The sequence below is a fragment of the Zootoca vivipara genome, chromosome 3 (genome assembly GCF_965207765.1).
Source record: "Zootoca vivipara chromosome 3, rZooViv2.hap1.1, whole genome shotgun sequence".
NCBI classification, from domain to species: domain Eukaryota; kingdom Metazoa; phylum Chordata; class Lepidosauria; order Squamata; family Lacertidae; genus Zootoca; species Zootoca vivipara.
The window spans coordinates 69,689,523-69,710,529 of NC_142586.1; the positions used below are offsets into that span (position 1 = coordinate 69,689,523).

Sequence of the window (21,007 nt, forward strand, 5' to 3'; positions counted from 1 at the left end):
AGTTGCCACATTCGGTTTCTGAAGTGTGTGTTCCAGCAAGGCTGGTCTGTCTCTTGTGCCCTCTGGCACTAGTGTGGTGGCGGAAGAAAGAACCTCAGGGTTCTGGGAATAGTCCTTAGTACATGTGGACGTTGGCAAAGAAACGTATTTAAGAGTAGGGAATGGAAGGAACAATCACTTGTGCTGTTCATCCTCTTAATTAATGAAAGAATAATAGTATTATCTTGCACAACTTGGAATTTAAAAGCGTTTTGTTTTTTTAATTGAAAAAAGTATTTATCACAACCGATGCCCATGCAGATTTGAGCAACACCATGGAAAGGATGCAAAGGGTTGTGGGTTTTTTTTTTAGGAATTAAAACAAGACTTGCATATGGAGTAATGAGAGAGAGAATAAATGCATAACAATAAATCACATTGGGGGGGGATACATTGCAATGCCCAATATTTCAACAAAGAAAAAAAGAACCCTATGCATTAATACGACAGAGGACAAGATGGTTGGACAGTGTCCTTGAAGCTACCAACATGAGTCTGACCAAACTGCGGGAGGCAGTGGAAGACGGGAGTGCCTGGCGTGTTCTGGTCCATGGGGTCACGAAGAGTCGGACACGACTAAACAACTAAACAACAATAATCTTTTCAAAAATGTTCTCAACTTTTAATTAAAGAAAGGGATGGTAGGGGAACACACACACACACACACACACACACACACACACACACACACACACACACACCAATCTCAACACTAATCACAATAATCTACAGAGCAGATTATTTTCAAAAGATCCCACTTGTAGTTACTCTTTTTTGCTGTTGATGATGGAGTCATTGTCAACATAATTTGTCCAATATGTGTTTAATGGTGTGGTTTCCTAAAAAGCAACATAGATTGTATATGTATATTGTATATATTGTATATTGATAAATATACGCCATACGGAATGATCAATTTAACAACCAAGAAAATAGCATATGTGCATGAACAGTAATACAAGCTTGAGCAACAGCTGTTTCATAATGCCAACAGTTGTGGTACTGATCTTCTATATAAATGACTGGGAAAAGCATGTTGTACTTCACAAAAAATTATTTTTTTACCTCTGAGATAAGAGGCCTAATTGACTTATATTGCAAAAAAAATTATATATATACACACACACGATTAGATTAATTTGAAATGTCTGGCAGATACTGCAAATTGGGTCTGTACAGAATTATAGTAGCATTGAGAAGAGATGTATGAAAACTGGTTTTTATTTTATTTTACAGAATGCCCATTCACATTAAAGACCCATTTTTTCCTTTCCAATAAGGATTATTTTAGATGAACCTGATAAACCAGGTTCTGTGAATTACTGATGTCATAATAAGTAACTCGATAAAGGAAAGGAAGGGAAAAGTATGAATCTATCACAACTTGAGTATAGAGAACAACATCTCCCAGAGTTAAAGGCACAGTAACCATTTCATGCTGGGCAAAGGTAGAGATGTTCCGAGTTTCAACTCTATCAGAGAAACTGAAAATAACATTATTAGAAATGACAACTTCATTTAAGTTGTGATATCCATCTACCAGGTAAAAGACTAAATGGACACAAGCCTGTACAGGTTAAGTGTACTCATATTTCAAGAACACTTCTATCTTCATGTTGCTCCAACATCTTTTTGTTTTCTTTTGAAATTCTTAATATTTTGGTGGAGTCCTTACAATGCCTTTCCTGCAGGTTTTCACTGACGAAAGATGGAACCAAGTTTTCCTCTATTAACCTCTTGCTCTGATTCGTTCCAGATCGTTGATGGAAATTTGGATACAAATAATTCATCTTGAGATAATGAAAACAACATTAGTATAATGCAAGGCTTTTAAAAATGTCATTTTGAAGCAATTAAAATGATTAAAAATGAGTCTTAACATGAAATCTAACAATCCTGTTTACTAAATTCAAAACTCAAACCTACTGCTATTTGAACCTTAGCAGAGGAGAATTGTGGATCCTTCTAACTTAATACAGTTGACCACACACAACCTCCAAAGTGTCATGTCGGGGGTGGAGTGTTATGAAGGATCAGGATGGCTCTCATTATCATTTTGTAGTAGTTGTTAATACACCCATCTCTCAGGCATTTTTTTCTGGGTCTCTTCCAAGATTCATCTACTGGTAGTGAAAACTCTTGTCAGCTGTGCCCTGCTGCTTCAGTTGCTGACCAATCTCAAACAGGGCCAGCCCATCCATAAGGCAGACTGAGGCATCTGCCTCAAGTGGCAGAATCCAAGGGATGCCCCTCTGGGACGTGCCGCACTGCTGCCCGAGAGGCAAGGAGAATCAACTGCAAAAGCATCCAGGTTCTGGCAAGATCGCTGTGGCGTTTTTCAGGGCTCTCGCAAAACAGACCCAGAAGCTACAGCAAGGCTTTGGCGAGGGAGGCAAGTGGGGGCAGGCAGCACATGGTGCACATTCAGAGCAACACCTTCCCATTTCGCCTCAGGCAGGCGACAAAACACAGTTTGTGTCTTTCCTGCTAAAATACATGAGCAAGCATGGCTCCTGGCATTCTCCACCTTACTTGGTTAGAACTACCGGTAGGATCTTTCTTATCAAGCGCATATTTCCTGCAATAAATGTAGGTTTCTTATTTTCCTAAATACAGAGTTTCCATGTGGTTATATCCCAGGTAAAGTGTGCTCTTTGAGCAGTGATTCAGTGCTGAGTTCAACATCCGCTGGTGTGTTTAAGTGCTAAACGCCATTAACACCCTTTGGGGAATTATTCCTTAAAACTCCACAGGTAAGTCAAGTTTAGTGTTATAACCTTTAGGTTAAACAACATAAAGTATCAAGTGGCATAAACAAAGAAAGGAGCCTAATTCAAATCAAAGGCATATTGAGTAATGTTTGCCTGTATAGAACGCAACATATATATGTAGCTGATTGTTGTGATTACTAACCAGATCATGCACACTCTGCTGTATTCTGACATCTGTAAACTGTCCGTTTTGTTCTAGGAGCCTAGATAGCAGCAAACAAAAAACAAATCAAGAAAAGAAACATGGATTATAGATTCTTAAAAACAGAGCAGGTATTGTCCTAGCTGCTCTTAATTCCCACCCACAATCTCCTTGATTTAGTGGCAATGCATTATAGTTGTTTTAAGTGTGCATGAAAGCAAGGAAGCGAATGGTTGTACATAATAAACTCAAATCTGGCTAGGTTTACTCTGAAGTAAGTTTTGATGACTTATGGGATTTAGTTGTGCATTAAATCACAACTGCTTTTTACTGTGATCCTTAAATGGTTTCTTTTAGCTTTGGCAAAACTACAATAGGCTTTGCCTGCATGGTAGTTTAAGCACAGAGTCATAAAAGCCATTTATAAAGTTGTATACTAGACAAATTGCCTCTATGTTGTGCAAAGTTATTACCAAACTCACCTCCTGGATAGTGCCATGTTAAGAAGAGAAAAATAATACATATGGTGCAATGAGTGAAGTTGCTGTTCATATTTCCCATTTTGTTTGCATGTTTTCTTCTGTCAGTAATAAAAAAAAACATGTTAGAGCTTATACACTTGCCTATCTAAGCTTCCCTTTTAAGCTGCAAAGGGATAACACTCTGCTGAACTCACAAACATGAGAAAGGAAGGAAAATATCTAATAAATATATCATCAGCATGTAATCACATCCCAACAATCTGCACATTCATTTTGTGGAGCCTCAACCTTACTTAATGGATAAAATATGGAATGGATGAAAATTGTCTCTGTGAAGCAGTTTCCAGAGTTTGCCAGTTCCAATGGAATGCAAACTATGGTGTGACATAAACCCAGGAAAGGAAGGAGAGAAATGTGGTGTACCAAAGGGAGAAGAAGAGAGCATGTGAGCCCACTGATCCTTCAGGTGCTACATGTAGAATGGCGTTAGGTGAATGAGCTTTGAAGGCTCTGTTCCATCTCAATCAGCTCAGGGATAAGCAAAGGAGAGGAATGCTAAAAGTATGGTATTTACCAATGCTGGAAAGAACTACAAGAATGGGAATATAATCACTGGCCACTGACAGAAAGTGACACTGTGGTTGCAGCCTGCTTCAGTACTACTGAGATGTTATGTGCTGGAGGGATGACCTGCATGGAGACCTTGAAGTTTTGAGGAGGGTGTGTGTGCAGCTTTTAGAAAGAAAGCGGGGGGAAGTCATAGGGCTGTATGCAGAGCTGCCTTGGCTGACTACTTATGCATCAAGACTTCCCCTTCCTCTCCTCCTTCGTGTGCTCCCAAAATCTGGAGGGTTCTCCAACCTTATGGAGAAGATTTTGAGGGCATGTGTGGGGCTGGAGGTGGAGAGAGGAAGGGGGAGTCCCATTGCACCAGTGGAGGTCTCTTGCATGAGCAGAACAGCGGCATTTGACACAACCCATAGTGAGCATAGCAGCAGACATATAACTTAAGCTGCATTCATGGGCAAAGTCCAATTCTATCTACAAATATATGTGCTCTACAACCGTATGTACAGTAAAGCCACCAATGCCAGCAGGACTACTCCAGAATAAATTGTAGATCATTCATGGCTTGGCTCCTTCATCTCATCCTTAATTGTATTGCAAGCTTTTCTCAGAAACAACACTTTCCTTAGCCAGGAACTCTGTGCAGATAAACATCACCTCCTTGAGGCAATGGAAATGGATAAAATGAAGAGTACTTTCTTTTATCCCCATTGTAAATTGTGGGGCTGGGAAGTTTTGAGGTGCTTAATTGCATTTCTCTTTCTTGTCCCCCTCCCCAGCCAATTCCTCTGTTTAACATCTAGCCTGATGAACCATTTGGTCTACAAAGATACTGGCCATTTCTAGATTCCGGAATATGCTTAAAGAATATCACAACTTTGGCCCAATTCCAACTGACTAGGAAGCCAAAGATAAACCAGCATTTTTCAGCCTTTGTTCTCATCTGCAATATGGTGATTATAAATACTGGCCTATCTCTGAGGGCAGTTTTGTAAGGAATGCTAAGATAATGTAAGTGATGTGTTTTGAACATTCTCAAGTGCTATTTAATTATTATACTAAATGATGTTCTTGTTAAAGCAATACCACCAAAAAGGGCCTAAGATAACTTCGTATTCAAAACTTATTTAAGTAACCTGGGAGCAAGAAACATTGAATTCAATGGGACTGAGTAGACACGGTTAAGATGGCACTGTAAGATGTCAGTGGCGTATTAACAGAACAGGGTTTGGCTGAAGTAGGTCCTTTTCAAAACTTCAGGCCTCCATTGAACACTTTCATTCATTCAGTGGCACCCACCGAGTGTGACAGTGTGCAAGATAGACAATGTATTTTAACATACTTCACATTTTTATTGACCTGAATAGCAAAATAATAAAGACAGGTATGTCATATGTATATTACTTTAAAATGCAATAGTTTTCTACCCTCTACCAAAAATTTCAGAAATCTTATTCAGTCCTTGTATGATTAAAAGGCCCACTTTGTCATCTAGTCAAATTTCAACAGGAAAAATTGGCCAAAGCCAAACATCTGCTATACTTTTGAACTACTTAGTATGTTAAAGTATGTGAAGTAGTATGTTCTGTTAATACGCCACTGACATATTAGCTCTTTCTTTTCAACTATGTAAGGAGGAAGAACCATTGTCTCTCACTCTCACTGCTTAAAATCCAATGAATCCATTAATGCAGAAATCACTGCAATACTTTGAGTTGATATGCAGGAACAATATTAATCTATTATTGTGACCCACATGCTTATATAACAATACATACGATGCTTGATTCTTATTCCTTGGGAAACGTTGCGGTTTGAAATAATCTAAATGATGAAACAGTAATAATATAAAAGGGTTTCAAAAGAAAGACCTACAGGAAAAGGTAATCAATGTAAGCCGAGATTTATAGTCCTAAATGGGAGGCAGCCCCAAACCTGCTCTCTATCTACATAACTGATTAGGAAGCCTGATTACACCTTTAGGAGGAGGCTGAGTGTCCTGGAGGAAAATGCAAGAGGGAAACCTTTTGAAAGGCAATGTTGACCCAGACTTGGAGACACCCCTGGCATGGTTAAGGAGCAAACTTCCCCAAAATTAACTGATTCCCCTCACCCCTCTTTACAATGAAGGGTGCATGGACAAATAGGCAAACTAACCAGTATCAATGCCTGTGTCCTAGTTTTGCTGCTGTTGAAATAAAGTCCCACCAAAATCAATTGTAGTGCATGGGGTTTTGTTTGCTTCTTGGTATCAGACCCATTATTTTAGGGGGGCCGGGAGAGTAAATAGCACTATATTGAGTGCCAAACATTTATAATTTAATATAACCTCACAGGCTGGGCTGATAAAAGCTGCAGTCTTGGAGGGTCAGAACTGTTGAGTTGGATGGGCTTCAGATAAGAGAGTGAAACCCACCACTCCCCTTGACTTTGTAGTTCTCTAATCATCCTATGTAAAGAAGACTTGTGAATCTTCCTGGCAGGAAGCAGCTGAAGGCACAGTAGCCTAGCCCCATTGTGAGAGCTCTTTTAACCCAGCTCATCTCTATTATCATAATAAAGACTTCCCTTTCTCCTCCTTTGGGCCTCAGCTTGAGCTTGACTCTTCGGAAATTCTCCTCCTCCGTACTGTAACACTCTGACTTCTCCAGACAGAGAATAAATAGGACTGCCCCCATTGACCAGTCCTCCCCCCACCTCAAAACAACAACAACAAGTATTACTACAAGGCTCCCATCTTCCTCTGAAGACAGAGGTGGGATGGGACAAGCCTGATCAAGATTACAGGAAAGAACTCACCACCTGCTGAGTCCTAGATGGCTCTCCAAGTCTTTTCTGCACTTCAGAAAGCCAAGAAAGCAGCAACTGTGGGAGGAAAATTGGGGGGGCACAAAAAAGACCATATGATCCCTTTTTCTTTTTTGTTTTTGCTCTGTGACAAATTAACACAGCTGCCTCTTCGGTTCTGTCAACAGTTTATTATTATTATTATTATTATTATTATTATTATTATTATTATTATTATAAAAAACATTAAAGTCTATGAAGATGTAAGGAAGATAAACTGTTAGCCAAGGCAGTACATGAAAGTAATTACTCTTGCGGAATAAAACAGTAAATCACCTGACTTCCGGCAGCATTCAAGAATATTTGAAGTAGTCTATTCAATAATGATAATAATAATAATAATAAGGAAGGGACCCAGGTGGCGCTGTGGGTTAAACCACAGAGTCTAGGGATTGCTGATCGGAAGGTTGGCGGTTCGAATCCCTGCAATGGGGTGAGCTCCCGTTGCTCGGTCCCAGCTCCTGCCCACCTAGCAGTTCGAAAGCACACCAAAGTGCAAGTAGATAAATAGGGACCGTTCCGGCGGGACGGTAAACTGTTTCCGTGTGCTGCTCTGGTTCGCCAGAAGCAGCTTAGTCATGCTGGCCACATAACCTGGAAGCTGTCTGCTGACAAACGCTGGCTCCCTCGGCCTATAGAGCGAGATGAGCGCCGCAACCCCAGAGTCGGACACGACTGGACCTGATGGTCAGGGGCCCCTTTACCTTTTATTCAATAATTACTGGTGAATGCTTTTCTGCAGTAAACCAATAGAGGGCATCCATGGAAAGAAGACATCTTAATGTTGGCCAACCTTGAGTTCATTGATAAGGCAGTTTTTCTTATTGAGGTGTCTGACTCGTAATTTCAGGTTAATGCACTGCAACTGTTATCTGCTGCTGTGACTTTATTCAAAGTGTTGGGGTGGGAGGGAAAGAAGGTAAATTAATTATACACCAGGAAAGGAGTTGAAAATATTCAGACTTCCACAGACCAAACTACACATTGCTTTAATCCTGGTGTGTTTTTTAAAGTGTTCAATCCTTTCACTTTTATTCTGAAGGAAATACAGTTGCAGAGCCCTGCTCCTGATCCAGTTTCCTGTCAAAAATCCCCCAGCTGCTATTTTCACCCCATGTTGCAACCTGCAGTAAATAACAAGTCAAGCAATCTACACAGAAGCCACTGAGTAGTTTTTCTTTCTATGCGAAATGATATAGAATAGATTCAAGCATAGGCAACCTTGGCTCTCCAGATGTTTTGGAACTACAACTCCCATGATCCCTGACCACTGGCCCTGTTAGCTAGGGATCATGGGAGTTGTAGTTCCAAAACATCTGGAGAGCCAAGGTTGCCTATGCCTGGAATAGAATAGCTACTTGCTTAAAAGAGCCAGTTCAAAATGAACATAGATGAAAGACCAGAAACAGGGGCAAGAATGAGAGTGCAGGGCTCATTTGGTGGTTGGCGGGTCGCCAGGAATCCCAACAATGCGAGGCTGCTCCTAAGAGCAACATCCTTTTAATGACATGGCAAGCTCAAGTGGATGTTCCTAGCTGATTTTAGACACTGCAGGAGTAGTAGTAGGGCCAAACTTCTCATGGCGGCAACATACTTGTTCTATTGAAACCCAGGTCTTCCAGAATCACAGAATCATAAAATTATAGAGGTGGAAAGGATCCTAAGTGTCATCTAGTTCAACTCCCTACAATGCAGGAAAATAAGGTAGATAGGTATCCCATTTTTAGAAGAACATGGATGTGTGGGTGAGGAGAACTGAATTCTCCTTATACCTGTTGTTTACCTCCCTCCTTTCGATAGAAATTGCCTTGTGATGCAAACCCTCTTTGCATCAAGCCCAGAAGGTTGGGGTTTCACGACCCACAGAGCAACATATTGTGCCCAATGAATTATTATTATTATTAAATAAAGGTAAAGGGGCCCCTGACCATCAGGTCCAGTCGTGTCCGACTCTGGGGTTGCGGCGCTCATCTCGCTCTATAGGCTGAGGGAGCCGGCGTTTGTCTGCAGACAGCTCCCGGGTCATGTGGCCAGCATGTCAAAGCTGCTTCTGGCAAACCAGAGCAGCGCACGGAAACGCCGTTTACCTTCCCGCCGGAGTGGTCCCTATTTATCTACTTGCACTTTGATGTGCTTTCAAACTGCTAGGTGGGCAGGAGCTGGGACCGAGCAACGGGAGATCACCCCGTCGCAGGGATTTGAACCGCCGACCTTCTGATCAGCAAGCCCTAGACACTGTGGTTTAACCCACAGCGCCACCTGGGTCCATTATCATTATTATTTAATTATTTATTTTATTAATTATTATTATTTATTTTATTAAGTATTATTATTTATACCCCACCCATCTGGCTGGGTTTCCCCAGCCACTCTGGGCGGCTTCCAGCAGAATATTAAAATACAATAGCCTATTAAACATTAAAAGCTTCCCTAAACAGGGCAGGAATGTCCAGGAAGTCCAAAGTGGGCCATTCTGAAGGAAAGGGAGGGGCCGAGGTGGATCCTGAACAACCCCCAACACTTCATGGTGTCAGGCGCTAGCTCCAGACTGGTGCAGCAAGTTATCTCCCGTGCCCATTGCTTTCTTTCCCACCAATGCAAGCAACGGGATTCAGATGTATGGTGATAATGGTAAAGGTAAAAGGCAAATGACCCTTGGACAGTTAAGTCCAGTCATTTATCTACTTGCGCTGGTATGTTTCAGAAATGTGAGGTTGGCAGAAGCTGGGACAGAAGCAATCGTGCGGACTCAAACCACTTTTGATCGGCAAGCCCAAGAGACTCAGTGGTTTAGAGTAGACCACAGCACCACACGCATCCCTTGCGTATGTTGTGATGAGTTTCAAAAATACTATGAGGTCTGTCTAGCCAGTTATGCAGCTTTAAGTTCCATTTGTTTCCATGGGAATGTTTAGCACATACTTAAGTCTCTTCCACAAAAATCAATGAGACATAAGAGTGCTTAGCTTTGGCTGGATCATGCCCACTGTATTTAGATTTTATTTCAACAATGCAATCCTACAAAGCATGAAATGGTTGAGATGCCTGTGGCAGTGGGGCCATATGGCCAATCCCAACCCAGTTGTTTTGACAGAGTGAAAATGGGCTTCGTGGTGGGCTTTGCTGTTGGTAATGCAGCAGGTGCCCTGTTCGGCACATTTTCTTGCCTCAGGTTTGGCATGAGAGCGAAAACTGATGGGTGGTATTGGCAAAACCATGATGCAGAATGGTGGAACTTTTGGGACACTTATGACAATTGGCATGGGAATTCGCTCTTAATATTTCTTTTATATCACAAAGACAAGCGGCCCTTCAAGTTGAAGTTCTGCTATGTAGTAGAATAAAAATCTCTGCATCAAGATCAAATAATCAGTAAAACAAAACAACAACAACAACAACAACAACAACAACAACAACAACAACAACAACAACAACAACGGTGCAATCCTATATGTAGAGTCACTTCAGTCAGGTTAATGGAGAGTAGAATTTTGCAAAAACTTAACACCACATCACTGACTAATAAAAATACTACATATGCATAATTCCGGGGGGGGGGGGGGAGAGATTACTGATGCTTTAGAAACACTAACTATGAACTTCCTGCCTTGCATGTGATTCCAACTACTGCTTTAATGCTGAATTTATGGAGCTGTTCACACTTGTTGAACTCAGAATTTGTTTTTAGCTCAAGAGGCTCATTTCCCTCACTAGTCTATGGTAATTTTTAAATGCAGGTATTTATTTTGAAGGGTCTTATGAATCCACATATTACTGTAACATGCATATTTCCAAACAAAAGAAACCCTGCCCCAGTGGCTCATATCTTAATGCACCTGAGACAGATAATTAAAAAAAAGAATTGGTCAAAGTCCTTCTGTTTCCCCTTTTTCTTTTGGTAGACTTCAAAGGTGATCTCTCCCCTTCCTCTCCTTTACATTTTAGTGTCTGCTGTTCTGCAGCTGTCGGCTTACTCCAGAGTTTCATGGCGGCAAATCTGCCTCCTCATAGCCCATAAAGCTACAGCATTGGGGATGGTGGTATGCAGGTGTGGAAAAGGGAAAAGTGCAGGATGAGCCTGTTAATGATTTTTCCGTCACCCCATGCTGTGCTGCTAGAGAAAAGGGCTGACTGCAGAAAGCCACCTTTCTTTGTTTGGAAAGGTATCCTCCCCACTGCAAAGGTGTTGGTTTTTCACGTCAAGGGCTGTTTACGGAGATGATTCACCTTATATGGCTTTTTTAAATGCTTTGAGACTCTAATTAGACATAGTAGTGGAGTCACACAACAGTGAAGACTTTTACTTTCCCGTTAACTTCACCTTGCAAAAGTCTAAATCAAATGATAACTCCAAGTTGCTTAGGTTGGCCTCACTGTCTGACGGAAGCAGGGATGGAGGCAGGCAAAAAACTATTTTTCTGAAGACCTAACACAACTCTCCTACAATCTGAATAAAGTTAGTTGTGACTAAGGCTGAATGAAGTCGTAACGTGTTTACTATGCAGTAAGACCCACTGAAAATAGTGGGAGTTACTCCCAAGTTAACATGTGTGGAATTATACTGAAGGCCTCACTAAAACCAGAGGGACAAACTTAGAAGGCTTTCAATGATTCACAATAACCATTAGCTTTAGCTGAATCGGACTGCTCACATCTAATTCCCACTGGTAGTTCTGATTTTACCCCAACTGCTACATGCTGTGAGTCAGTGGCAAATTAAACAAAATAAACCCTCTGTCATCTCGAGTGTGCATTCCTCTGAACTGCACTGAAGTGAATGAAAAACCAGCGATTTTAAAAATGTTTTGGTAATAGTGTTATCACCAGAACATATTATTTAAAATACAGTCTTTAAAACAAAAACAAAAAACCAATATGAAAAGGTAGGGTGTGTGTGTCTCTGTGTGTGTGTATCCATATATATGCAGGAAATAAAACTAGGCACCCAGTGCTTCAGACAGAGGGAATAAGTAAAAATTGGCATACATATAAATTTTCTGTGCCAGCTAGTCTTGCTTAGAATGGAATTTTGTATTTTATATTCTATCTATTTGATAATCCATTGAATGTTTGAAAAAAAAAGTATACAACAACTAAAAAAAAGCTCCACCAGGAATGGAGTTAATGTCAAGGCTCTGACCCCACAGCAAAGAGAGGGGAAGCAAGAGAGGCTACAGGGCAGATTATACGTTGGCTCCACATCTCCTTTCTGTGAGATGCTGCAAATGGGATTCTCAGAAAAAAAAGAGGATAATATTATCATTAGTCATTGCTCTGGCAGTTCTCCTTGACTGCCAGACTTACCCATATTTACCCATCCACTAGGAATAAGTAATGATCTTATTCTCTGTTTGAGCAGCTAAATGGTAATGTTGACTCGTGAGAAACAAAATCTCAGTTTTGAAGCAGCATCATACCTCTCCGCCAAATGGTGCAAAAAGTTGAGCCTCACATGCAGTCTAAGCTATAACAATAACTCCCTTCTTTTGATAGTACAGGACTAGTTACAGGTAGAAGTGTGCATGCACACGAAAGCTCATACCTATGACAAACTTAGTTGGTCTCTAAGGTGCTACTGGAAGGAATTTTTTTATTTTTTTGTCCCTTCTTTTGGTCAGTTATGTAAGAAACTGAAATAATTACGTCTCCATTATTAAGAAATGATTTTGGCATGGAATGTTATTCAACGAGCCACTTCTGGTGATTAGTTCAAAACAGGTGTCAATAATTACAATGGATTAGCAAGTGCTATTAAAATCTATGGGTCATAAAATATTTGCATGGCTAATGCAGGCTTGTATACAAGGTCCTTTTCCTGCTCACCTTGGGTGAGTAGGAATTGACTCTAGGCAATCAGACAATGACACTGGGAAAGATGGAGTTCCACACCCTCTCAGGCCATCAGTTTACCAAAAAAAGGATTAAGAAAGAAATGTGTGGGCCAACTGGCTACTAAACAATATTTGCAAACAAAGCCTGATGAGAACAAGGGAAAATTCAAACTAGCACAAGCAGTATCATATTTAAGATTTACCATAATTACAGAGCAGGCTAGAGGATGCAGAATGTGCACTTTTCAACCAGTCCTGGGATGTGGGCTTTGAATCCAGTGGACTCCAAGGCCCCACCTTCCCAATAGCTTTTATTTCCTCCTCCTACCAGTGGTGGAGGAGGGATAGCTGCTAAGGTTTTAGTAGCTGCAACAAGGTGTCCCCCTGTGGCAGGGGCGTAGCCAGGATGAAAATCAGGGGGGGCAAGGGGCGGGGAGCAAGGGGCGGGGCCACATCGGAGCAGCCCGAAATCGGGCTGCTCCGACTCCCTCCTCCCCCTCCACGATCGGAAGGGACGAGGGGGAGCAATCGCTGGGGCAGGTGGAGGGAAAGCCCCAGAGCCGCGCAAAGTGGTTGCCTGGCTTTCCCTCCGCCCGCCCCACAGCCAGCCGGCTAGAAGGGACGTCTCCCTTCTCCCTTGCTGGCTGTGGGGCGGAGGGAGGGAAAGCCAGCCAAACGCTTTGCGCGGCTCTGGTGCTTTCCCGCCGCCCGCCCCACAGCCAGCCAGGGAGAAGGGAGACGGCACCGGGCGGGCAGTGGGGCAGGCTGGCCAGTGGCCCTGCTTCTAGGGGGGGCAATTGCCCCCTCCTGCCCCCCCTGCCTACGCCCATGCCCTGTGGTGGACCCCCTGTTCCGCCTCTGGAGTGCCCTCTGCTGACAGAAAGGGAGTTCTGTGAAATCCTATGGCCCTTGGGGTGCCCTCCTAGAGACAATAGGATTGCACCCAAAAGCATTTATTGTTGTTGGTTCATTCTATTTCATTTCACATGGCTGCATTCATACTCCAACAGCAGCACGCAAATGGCAATGTGGGAGCAAGGTATGGAACCTTCTCTCAGATGCCCCCTTCCCTTGGAAGCAAGCTGCAAATGTCATCAGTTGCCATGTCAACTGATGGGAAATGAGGGCAATGTTGATCTGAAAAAATTGTGGAATTTCTTACGAGACGGGAAGCCCTAAGTAAAGGTGAACATAAGAAACAGGCCCTAGATGGAACTCTGACAAAAGCAGTAGCCTTCAGTGAATTACAGTTTTTGACAGAATAAAAAAATTGTCTGGCGGGCAGAGGGAATTGCTGCTCAGACTAAATCTGGTACTCTCTATGTACCAAATATGTCACAAAACTGTACATTTGATGTCAGAGTAAACGAGTATTTTGAACACAGTTCCCACCCAAGCTACTGGGCTGTTTTGCAATGCCAGGAGAATAATTGTAGGAATACCAGAAGTATAACTCCTTCATAATCTCACCTGTTCTAATCTAATCTTATTAAAGGACAGGAAGGCCCGAGGTTTTCTCACCTATCATTGAAAACATTTGCTCCGTTTCTTGCTGGGTCTTTACCTGTTTCCTCATATGATAAGCTGGAGACTGGCGGTCGTCAACAGACGGCAGCAAAGAATCTGTACTCTGTCATGAAAATAAGAGGGGAATCAAATGCTGAATTTCTGTTGCTCAGCGCGCACACAATTCACAATTCTATGATGAATTTATTAAATGCATAGTATTTTTAAAAATTCACCTGCCTCAAAGCTGAAAACTACAAATAACCAAAGTAGAGAACAACACTGATTTATGGTTCTTGTTTAACTTATTTAGCTGAAAAGGCAGACAGGGAAGAAGGAAGAATCTATTCATCAATAAATAGGGATAAATCTTATTTTTCATTAATATAATCCTAAACTTTGAAACACGTTAGACTAGTCAAGGAACACCTGTTTCTATAGCATAAAAATATATGGACTTATGTACATTGTTTAGATATTTACTACTTAATTATATTATTTAAAATGTGGGTAATGATGATTAGCAGCAACTGCTGCTGTACCAAATTTGGAATTTGTATTTTTATATAATGTTGTTTTTTTGCTGTGATATAAACCACTCTGAGATTTTCTAAAATATGAAGCAGCATACTAAAATATAGTGAACAATAATAATATTTACTAGATCTTACTTTTCCAGGGAATGAAAACTGAGTTCTTATATGCCAGTGATTTTACTCTATTTTTCCATCTAAGGATGTTTGGAGAGAGATTTATACACAGGATTTACACAGACCCTGTGTTCAAGATACATTTTCAAATTGATTCCTATATTTATTACTGTGACTAGGGTTCACCTTTCTGTAGCAAACTATAGAAAGCAATAAAAAATATGAAATAACCAGAAAGAACAGTGGGATTTAAAGACTAATAGAGCCCAACAATTCACAATCTATGGAGGCAGTGGGAATTCCAGTGTTGACTGCTGCTAGCCCAAACAACTAGGAGAAATCAGCCCACATGAGCAGTAATTGGATCAGAGTGGCGATTGGCACGAGGTGATAAAGTGGCTGTAGCACCTATCCTACCCCAGTGCTATTACCAACACTTCTGCTACGTGCCAGTTCCCCCACTTCCAGTTTGTTGCTTTAAACACTCTTCCAGTTGATGGAGGGAAATGCTACGTGGTAATGTCCTTTGCCATGTAGAAACTACACTTTTTCATCACTTTATTAATATTCTGGATATTCAGTGTAAAAATGCACAAAGGTGAAAGGCCCAGGTGTTAAGCATTGGGAATAAAGCATCCAAACTTCCCAGAGCGTTAGGGAAACGTTAGAAGGAAACAGCAACAAAGTCGTGCATTTTCTTTCAGCGTTTCCTATAGAACATGAGGAAGGATGAGATATGTGGTGAGATGTATTAGCCCTCTTCACACAACCCACAATTCATGTGGGGGCCACTTTCCCATGGTGGCTCCCACATGGCTGCAGCATATATGTGAATATTGCTAACCAAAGGGGCAAGGCCAATCGGATAGGTCTCTTTGCACTTCCGTGAAATCAGGGCAGTGATCGTGTGACAGAAAGAATAATCTGAGCAAGACTGCAAGAAAAATTAAGGTTTCAAAACAGAGATTATATTGCATGTGTGACTATCACAGATTGATTTTCTTTCCAGTTAAAGAATGCCATGCAAACTGATATTATTAGTACTGTACTGCTATAAACAAATCAGGGCAGCATCAAATTTTGCAAAAAGGCTGACATGTGCAGCTAGTTTGTTCCTGACTTGCTTATACCATCCCAAACCGTGATGCCATAATTGTAACTCGGGTGAACTAGTTGAATTTTTAAACAAATTTCTCCTGAGTTGCAAAAAACAACTTTATTGGAAAATGTTTCACGAATTAAATCCGCAAGTCTAGGTTTCCTGTTACAACTCCCAAGTCACAAGACTGCTGTATCCTGGCTCTGTACGCATGCAGGAACCATGGCAAACATCATTGTTACAGCAGATTGTTTAGTTTAAGCACAAGACAGCTGAACAAAGAGAGGATGGGATATTAGTCTTCCTGAGTGTGTGCCCCATGTTGGCCATCTATTTTACTGTTGTTCTACAAACAATAAACTTCTCTTTGAGAAGCATCCCATATTCCATCCCTTCTTTCTACCTCCCCATCCCACATTCTACAAATAAGAGTTAAAAGAAACCCAGAAGTTACACAAGACCTATACACAACAACCGAAGCTCATCATGTTGTGATGCATGTCCTTTAAATTGAATTAGTTTAAAACAAACAAACAAACACCACCAACCCACAAATATCTGATAAATGTGAAAATGAAGATGGTTACTGTTCAGGTAAGAGATGACCAAAGAATGAAGGTGTTTTTTTATCATTTTGTTTTGTTTTTGCAACAGGTGCAAAACAGAAAGAAGAAAGTTTTAGAAGTTTTGAAGAAATGGCAACACTGAACAAGGATTGACAGGAAAAGAAAGAAGAGTGCATCAATGGGTTCCCAGAGTTGTTTTTTATTTGGAAGACTGGGGAATGGTGATATTTGGAGTAGTGATGGAAAAGTATAAGGATGTATTCTTGTCTAAATTCAGACTGAGATTATGGTAAGCCATTCAAGAGAAAACGCTGAGAAAGCTGGAGACACGGAGACAGAGGCCTAGCTTTAGCTAATGCTAACCATAGCTGCCAAGTTTTCCCTTTTCTCACGAGGAAGCCTATTCAGCATAAGGGAAAATCCCTTAAAAAAGGGATAACTTGGCAGCTATGATGCTAACCTTATTTTACACAGAATGAGATGGAAAAACAGATTTAGAATAGACCTCCCATAACAGAGGGCAACAGGAAGAATAGATGCCGAAACACTTGGACCCCTTCAAGGAGAGGGAGAAGTGAAGCAAGAGCTGAAGAAAATGTTAGAGAAAAAGCTAGAGAATTGAAAGTTGATACTGACCCAGTTATACAAAAAGCATAGCACGATGTGAATGAACACCAATGAACCCATTTGAAAAGTTGGGCTCATATACTCTCCTCCACCCTGCATTGGAGGAGGACTTCTGATGAGTTCAGTTCTGCTTTTAAAGAATCTCAACTTGATGTTACATTTGAACCAGGGATCCTGGCTTTAAAAGCCACTTTAATAATACAGCTTAATAACCCATGGTTTGAATAATAATAATAATTTATTATTTATACCCCGTCCATCTGGCTGGGTTTCCCCAGCCACTCTGGGTGGCTTCCAACAGAAGAATAAAATAATCAATTAAAGATTGAAAGCCTCTCTAAACAGAGCAGCCTTCAGATGTCTTCTAAAAATCTGGTAGCTGTTTTTCTCTTTGACATCTGATGGGAGGGCGTTCCACAGTGCGGGTGCCACTACCGAGAAGGCCCTCTGCCTGGTTCCCTGTAACCTGGCTTCTCGCAGTGAGGGAACCGCCAGAAGGCCTTCAGCACTGGACCTCAATGTCCAGGCAGAACGATGGGGGTGGAGACGCTCCTTCACGTATACTGGACCGAGGCCATTTGAAGCTGGGTTATTATGAAACTGGCCAGAGACCATTTTAAACCAACACCCCTGGTTTGAGCATAACACTAAGATTACATTCATTAAAAGTGAAATTAAACTCAGCAGAAGCCTGACTCAGTATAAAGGAAGGGAGAGCATGTGAGCCAGACATTTTGCTCGGGCTCATTAAAGCGTGTCCACATAGCACTAGTTCATGGTTTAGCAGTATGTAAGAACGTGGCTGTAATCACAGGAGCCCAAAAAGGAAAGAAGTCATGGAATGACAGAATGATCAACAGCACAAGAAAAGTGGAGAGAGGATTTATACAGTAACTCAAGGAAAACTTCTTAAGTTCAGTTTCAATAGACTAAGCTGAATTAAAGGCATATTGGCAGGCATTCATGGAGAAGATACAAAGCCGATCCAATGCTAGGAAACCATGGGGCAGCAATTTAGAGGACAGGAAAGCTCTAAGGATGCTGTCTTAAGGAGAAAGAAGTTATAAGAAGACAAAAGTTAACCAAAAGTGGGGGGGGGGGAATAACACAGAAAGATATGGAAGTGAAGACACAGAAGTGGGCAAGGTGAACTCATTTGGAATGGGAGCCAGGAGAAGAACAAAAGGAGGGCGTTTAAGAAATTTCATGCAAGATCTTATCAGTCTCCTTGAAGAAAGCAACAAGAATTTTAGCAGAGTTGCAAGAAAGAATTTAAACTGTTGTTTTAAACAGTTTTTAATTATGGTGTTTTAGTGTTGTAACCCACACTTGGACCTTAGGGTGAAGCCTTCACCATGAAGGGTGGGCAATTAACAACAACAACAATCTAAGAATGGATCAGGGATGTACAAATTTGGAGGTAAGAAATCAGTAGAATAGTAGATGATCAAGTTTAGTCTCTGGCTCCCCTACACCATTCCAGGAGAATCATTGTTCCGAACAACAGGGCAATGAAGAACTGGGTACAAAGACTGCACAGCTTTGACCCAGCAAGAAAGGAATATGGTTCTATACATCATATACGGCAAAAGGTTTTTATAAGAGGAGTCGTCCAAAACTAACCAAACCTCATTTTAAAATTACAAAAGAATGCCAATGGTCAAGACAAAAGCAAGTCCACAAAACCAAACCAAATATCTAAATGCACTGCTGTCTCTTTTTAAAGTTCTTGTTTATAGAGGTGTGTGGATATGATACTTATGAGAAGACGACAACTTGTTTTGTTTTAGTTAGGATTCTTGCACTAAGCAGTCAAAGTGTGCCAGCACTGGAGTGAGCGATATTATCGGGTGTTAGCTGCAGCACTCTGATACATCCTTGAGAACTAGCACATCATTAGTGATGCCTTCACAACTAAATGTTCAGGCCCTAGGTCACAAGGCAGACAAAACCAAGGATGCTCCCAATTCCTATCTACGCTTCACCAGTTAAAATATTTTTTTTATTAAAGTTGTTTAGGTGGCTTTTTGGCACTTGATTCAAACTTATCGGTATAACTACTCTTCCACAGTTTGTGTGTGTTTGTGTATCTAGTTAGCTACCTAAATATGTGAGCAACTGACATGGTCTAGTACTTGAAATGTACATAATTTTACAGGTTAGCTGGAATCAACTTGACTATCTAATTAACAATTACTTTGCACTTCAGCAAATGACAGTGCAATATGGGACACAACAGATGCTCTGAATATAATAATAGATATTATTATTTTCTGTCTTCATGAACAGAGTATTATTATTATTATGATTATTATTATTATTATTACATTTATATCCTGCCTTTCCTCCAGTGAGCTTAAAGCAGTGTGCATGGTCCCCCCTCCTCCGCATTTTATCTACACAACAATCCTGTTAGACTGAGAGACAGTGATTGATCCAAAGTTACCCAGTGAAGTTCATAGCTAGTGGGGATTTGAACCCGGGTCCATCACTCTAACCACAACCTACAAATTGATCATACAAGTAGCAGAAACCAAATTCAAAAACTGGGTAAGAGTGTGTTGACATTTGAATGAGTGCTATACCTTTTAAAAGCCAGGCCCACAGGCTGGGATGGTGAATCACCTAGGAAAGAATAGAAAACAGACTCCAAAATAGAAACTAAGCTCACTCTTGCACCAGATTTCTTGTGCTATATTGGCCACATTTCTCAAGAATAATATTTCTGAATTAGAGGAGGAAGAGCAGCTAACCGTACTTGGATTAAGGTGGAAAATGACAAAATAGGCATACACACAGACAGTAAATAACCCTAAAAATGACTTGGGGAGAGAAGATTTCCTCAGCCTCCTTTGAGGAGAATCAGTTTGGGTGAGAGACACATCCATTGGTGTAATAATTATTGAGACCTGATTACAAGTCATTGGTTCCAGTAAGTGAACATTTTCACTGCTTGTTGTGGAGCCGTACCAAATACTGCAGTAGGTGGACAAGATTCTGCAGGTGTAGGAGCTCTCTATGTCCAGCTTTTGCCCAGAATTAGAAAGGTTTTGCTGGGTCATATCAGGCTGCGCTTAATAAAACATTACATTTCCAACAGCAGCGAGCCTGTAGTCAATGGCTAAGACATGCCAAAATCAGCTGCTAGCATTGCCACTGAGCTTCTAACCCCCTTTGTAGGATCTGTGGTACGCTATAAGGCAGTACTAGATGGAGGGAGGGATTCAATTACCAAAATTAGTAAGAAGCCTGGAAGATTTGCAATGACCTGTTCAGACAAGTCATTTATTACTGCAAACGCTTGCTTTTCCATTTGCAAATGTGGCTACCGGGTGAGAATATTCCGCCCCACTCCTGCCAAGAAGTATTTCTCAACAACTCAAAAACGTGTAGAATGAAGAAGAGAAGTAAAAGAGCAACTTTAGAAGTTGAATATTATATGACATACATGAAAAAGATTGGTTTGTTTCCTAAATGAAAAAAAAAACCTCACTTCATTTGCAATGCTCACTCTGTTTATTTTCTTCCTCTACAGTTATTGGTAAAGAATAAATTCTTTCAAAAATGAGCAATGTCAAGATGCCCAATTAAAGCCACGATTTCAGAAACAAAGTGAATTAAAAGATTTATTATTATTATGATTCCAGTTGTTGAAAATATAAAGGTGGTACAGTTCATAAAATCGCTTGGCCTCATTTGGTTTACTCACCTTGGCTACAAAGGAAGATGCCTTCCACTGAGTAAGAACATTTATCCCTCTAGGTCAGGGGTTCCCAAACTAAGGCCCAGGGGCCAGATGCGGCCCAATCGCCTTCTAAATCCGGCCCGTGGACGGTCCAGGAATCAGCATGTTTTTACATGAGTAGAATGTGTTCTTTTA

At 41.1% G+C, this 21,007-nt stretch overlaps 1 protein-coding gene and 1 pseudogene across 4 annotated transcripts in view; one reads left to right on the plus strand and one right to left on the minus strand.

Moving 5' to 3' along the window:
- Positions 1 to 639: 639 nt before the first annotated feature.
- The window catches only part of LOC118082817 (uncharacterized), a 53,711-nt gene continuing 33,343 nt past the window's right edge, over positions 640 to 21,007 (minus strand). For 3 of the 4 annotated variants that reach the window (XM_088666333.1, XM_060272813.2, XM_088666335.1), the window contains exons 8-12: positions 14,244 to 14,309; positions 6,801 to 6,866; positions 3,435 to 3,532; positions 2,953 to 3,013; positions 640 to 1,829 (exon numbers count right to left, since the gene is read on the minus strand). In XM_088666333.1, coding sequence (XP_088522459.1) covers positions 1,626 to 1,829; positions 2,953 to 3,013; positions 3,435 to 3,532; positions 6,801 to 6,866; positions 14,244 to 14,309 — 495 coding nt within the window. In that variant the 3' untranslated portion in view covers positions 640 to 1,625. The remainder of the gene's footprint in view (positions 1,830 to 2,952; positions 3,014 to 3,434; positions 3,533 to 6,800; positions 6,867 to 14,243; positions 14,310 to 21,007) is intronic. The other variant, XM_088666334.1, reaches the window with a different exon arrangement.
- On the plus strand, positions 9,890 to 10,181 carry LOC118082884 (reactive oxygen species modulator 1 pseudogene; annotated as a pseudogene).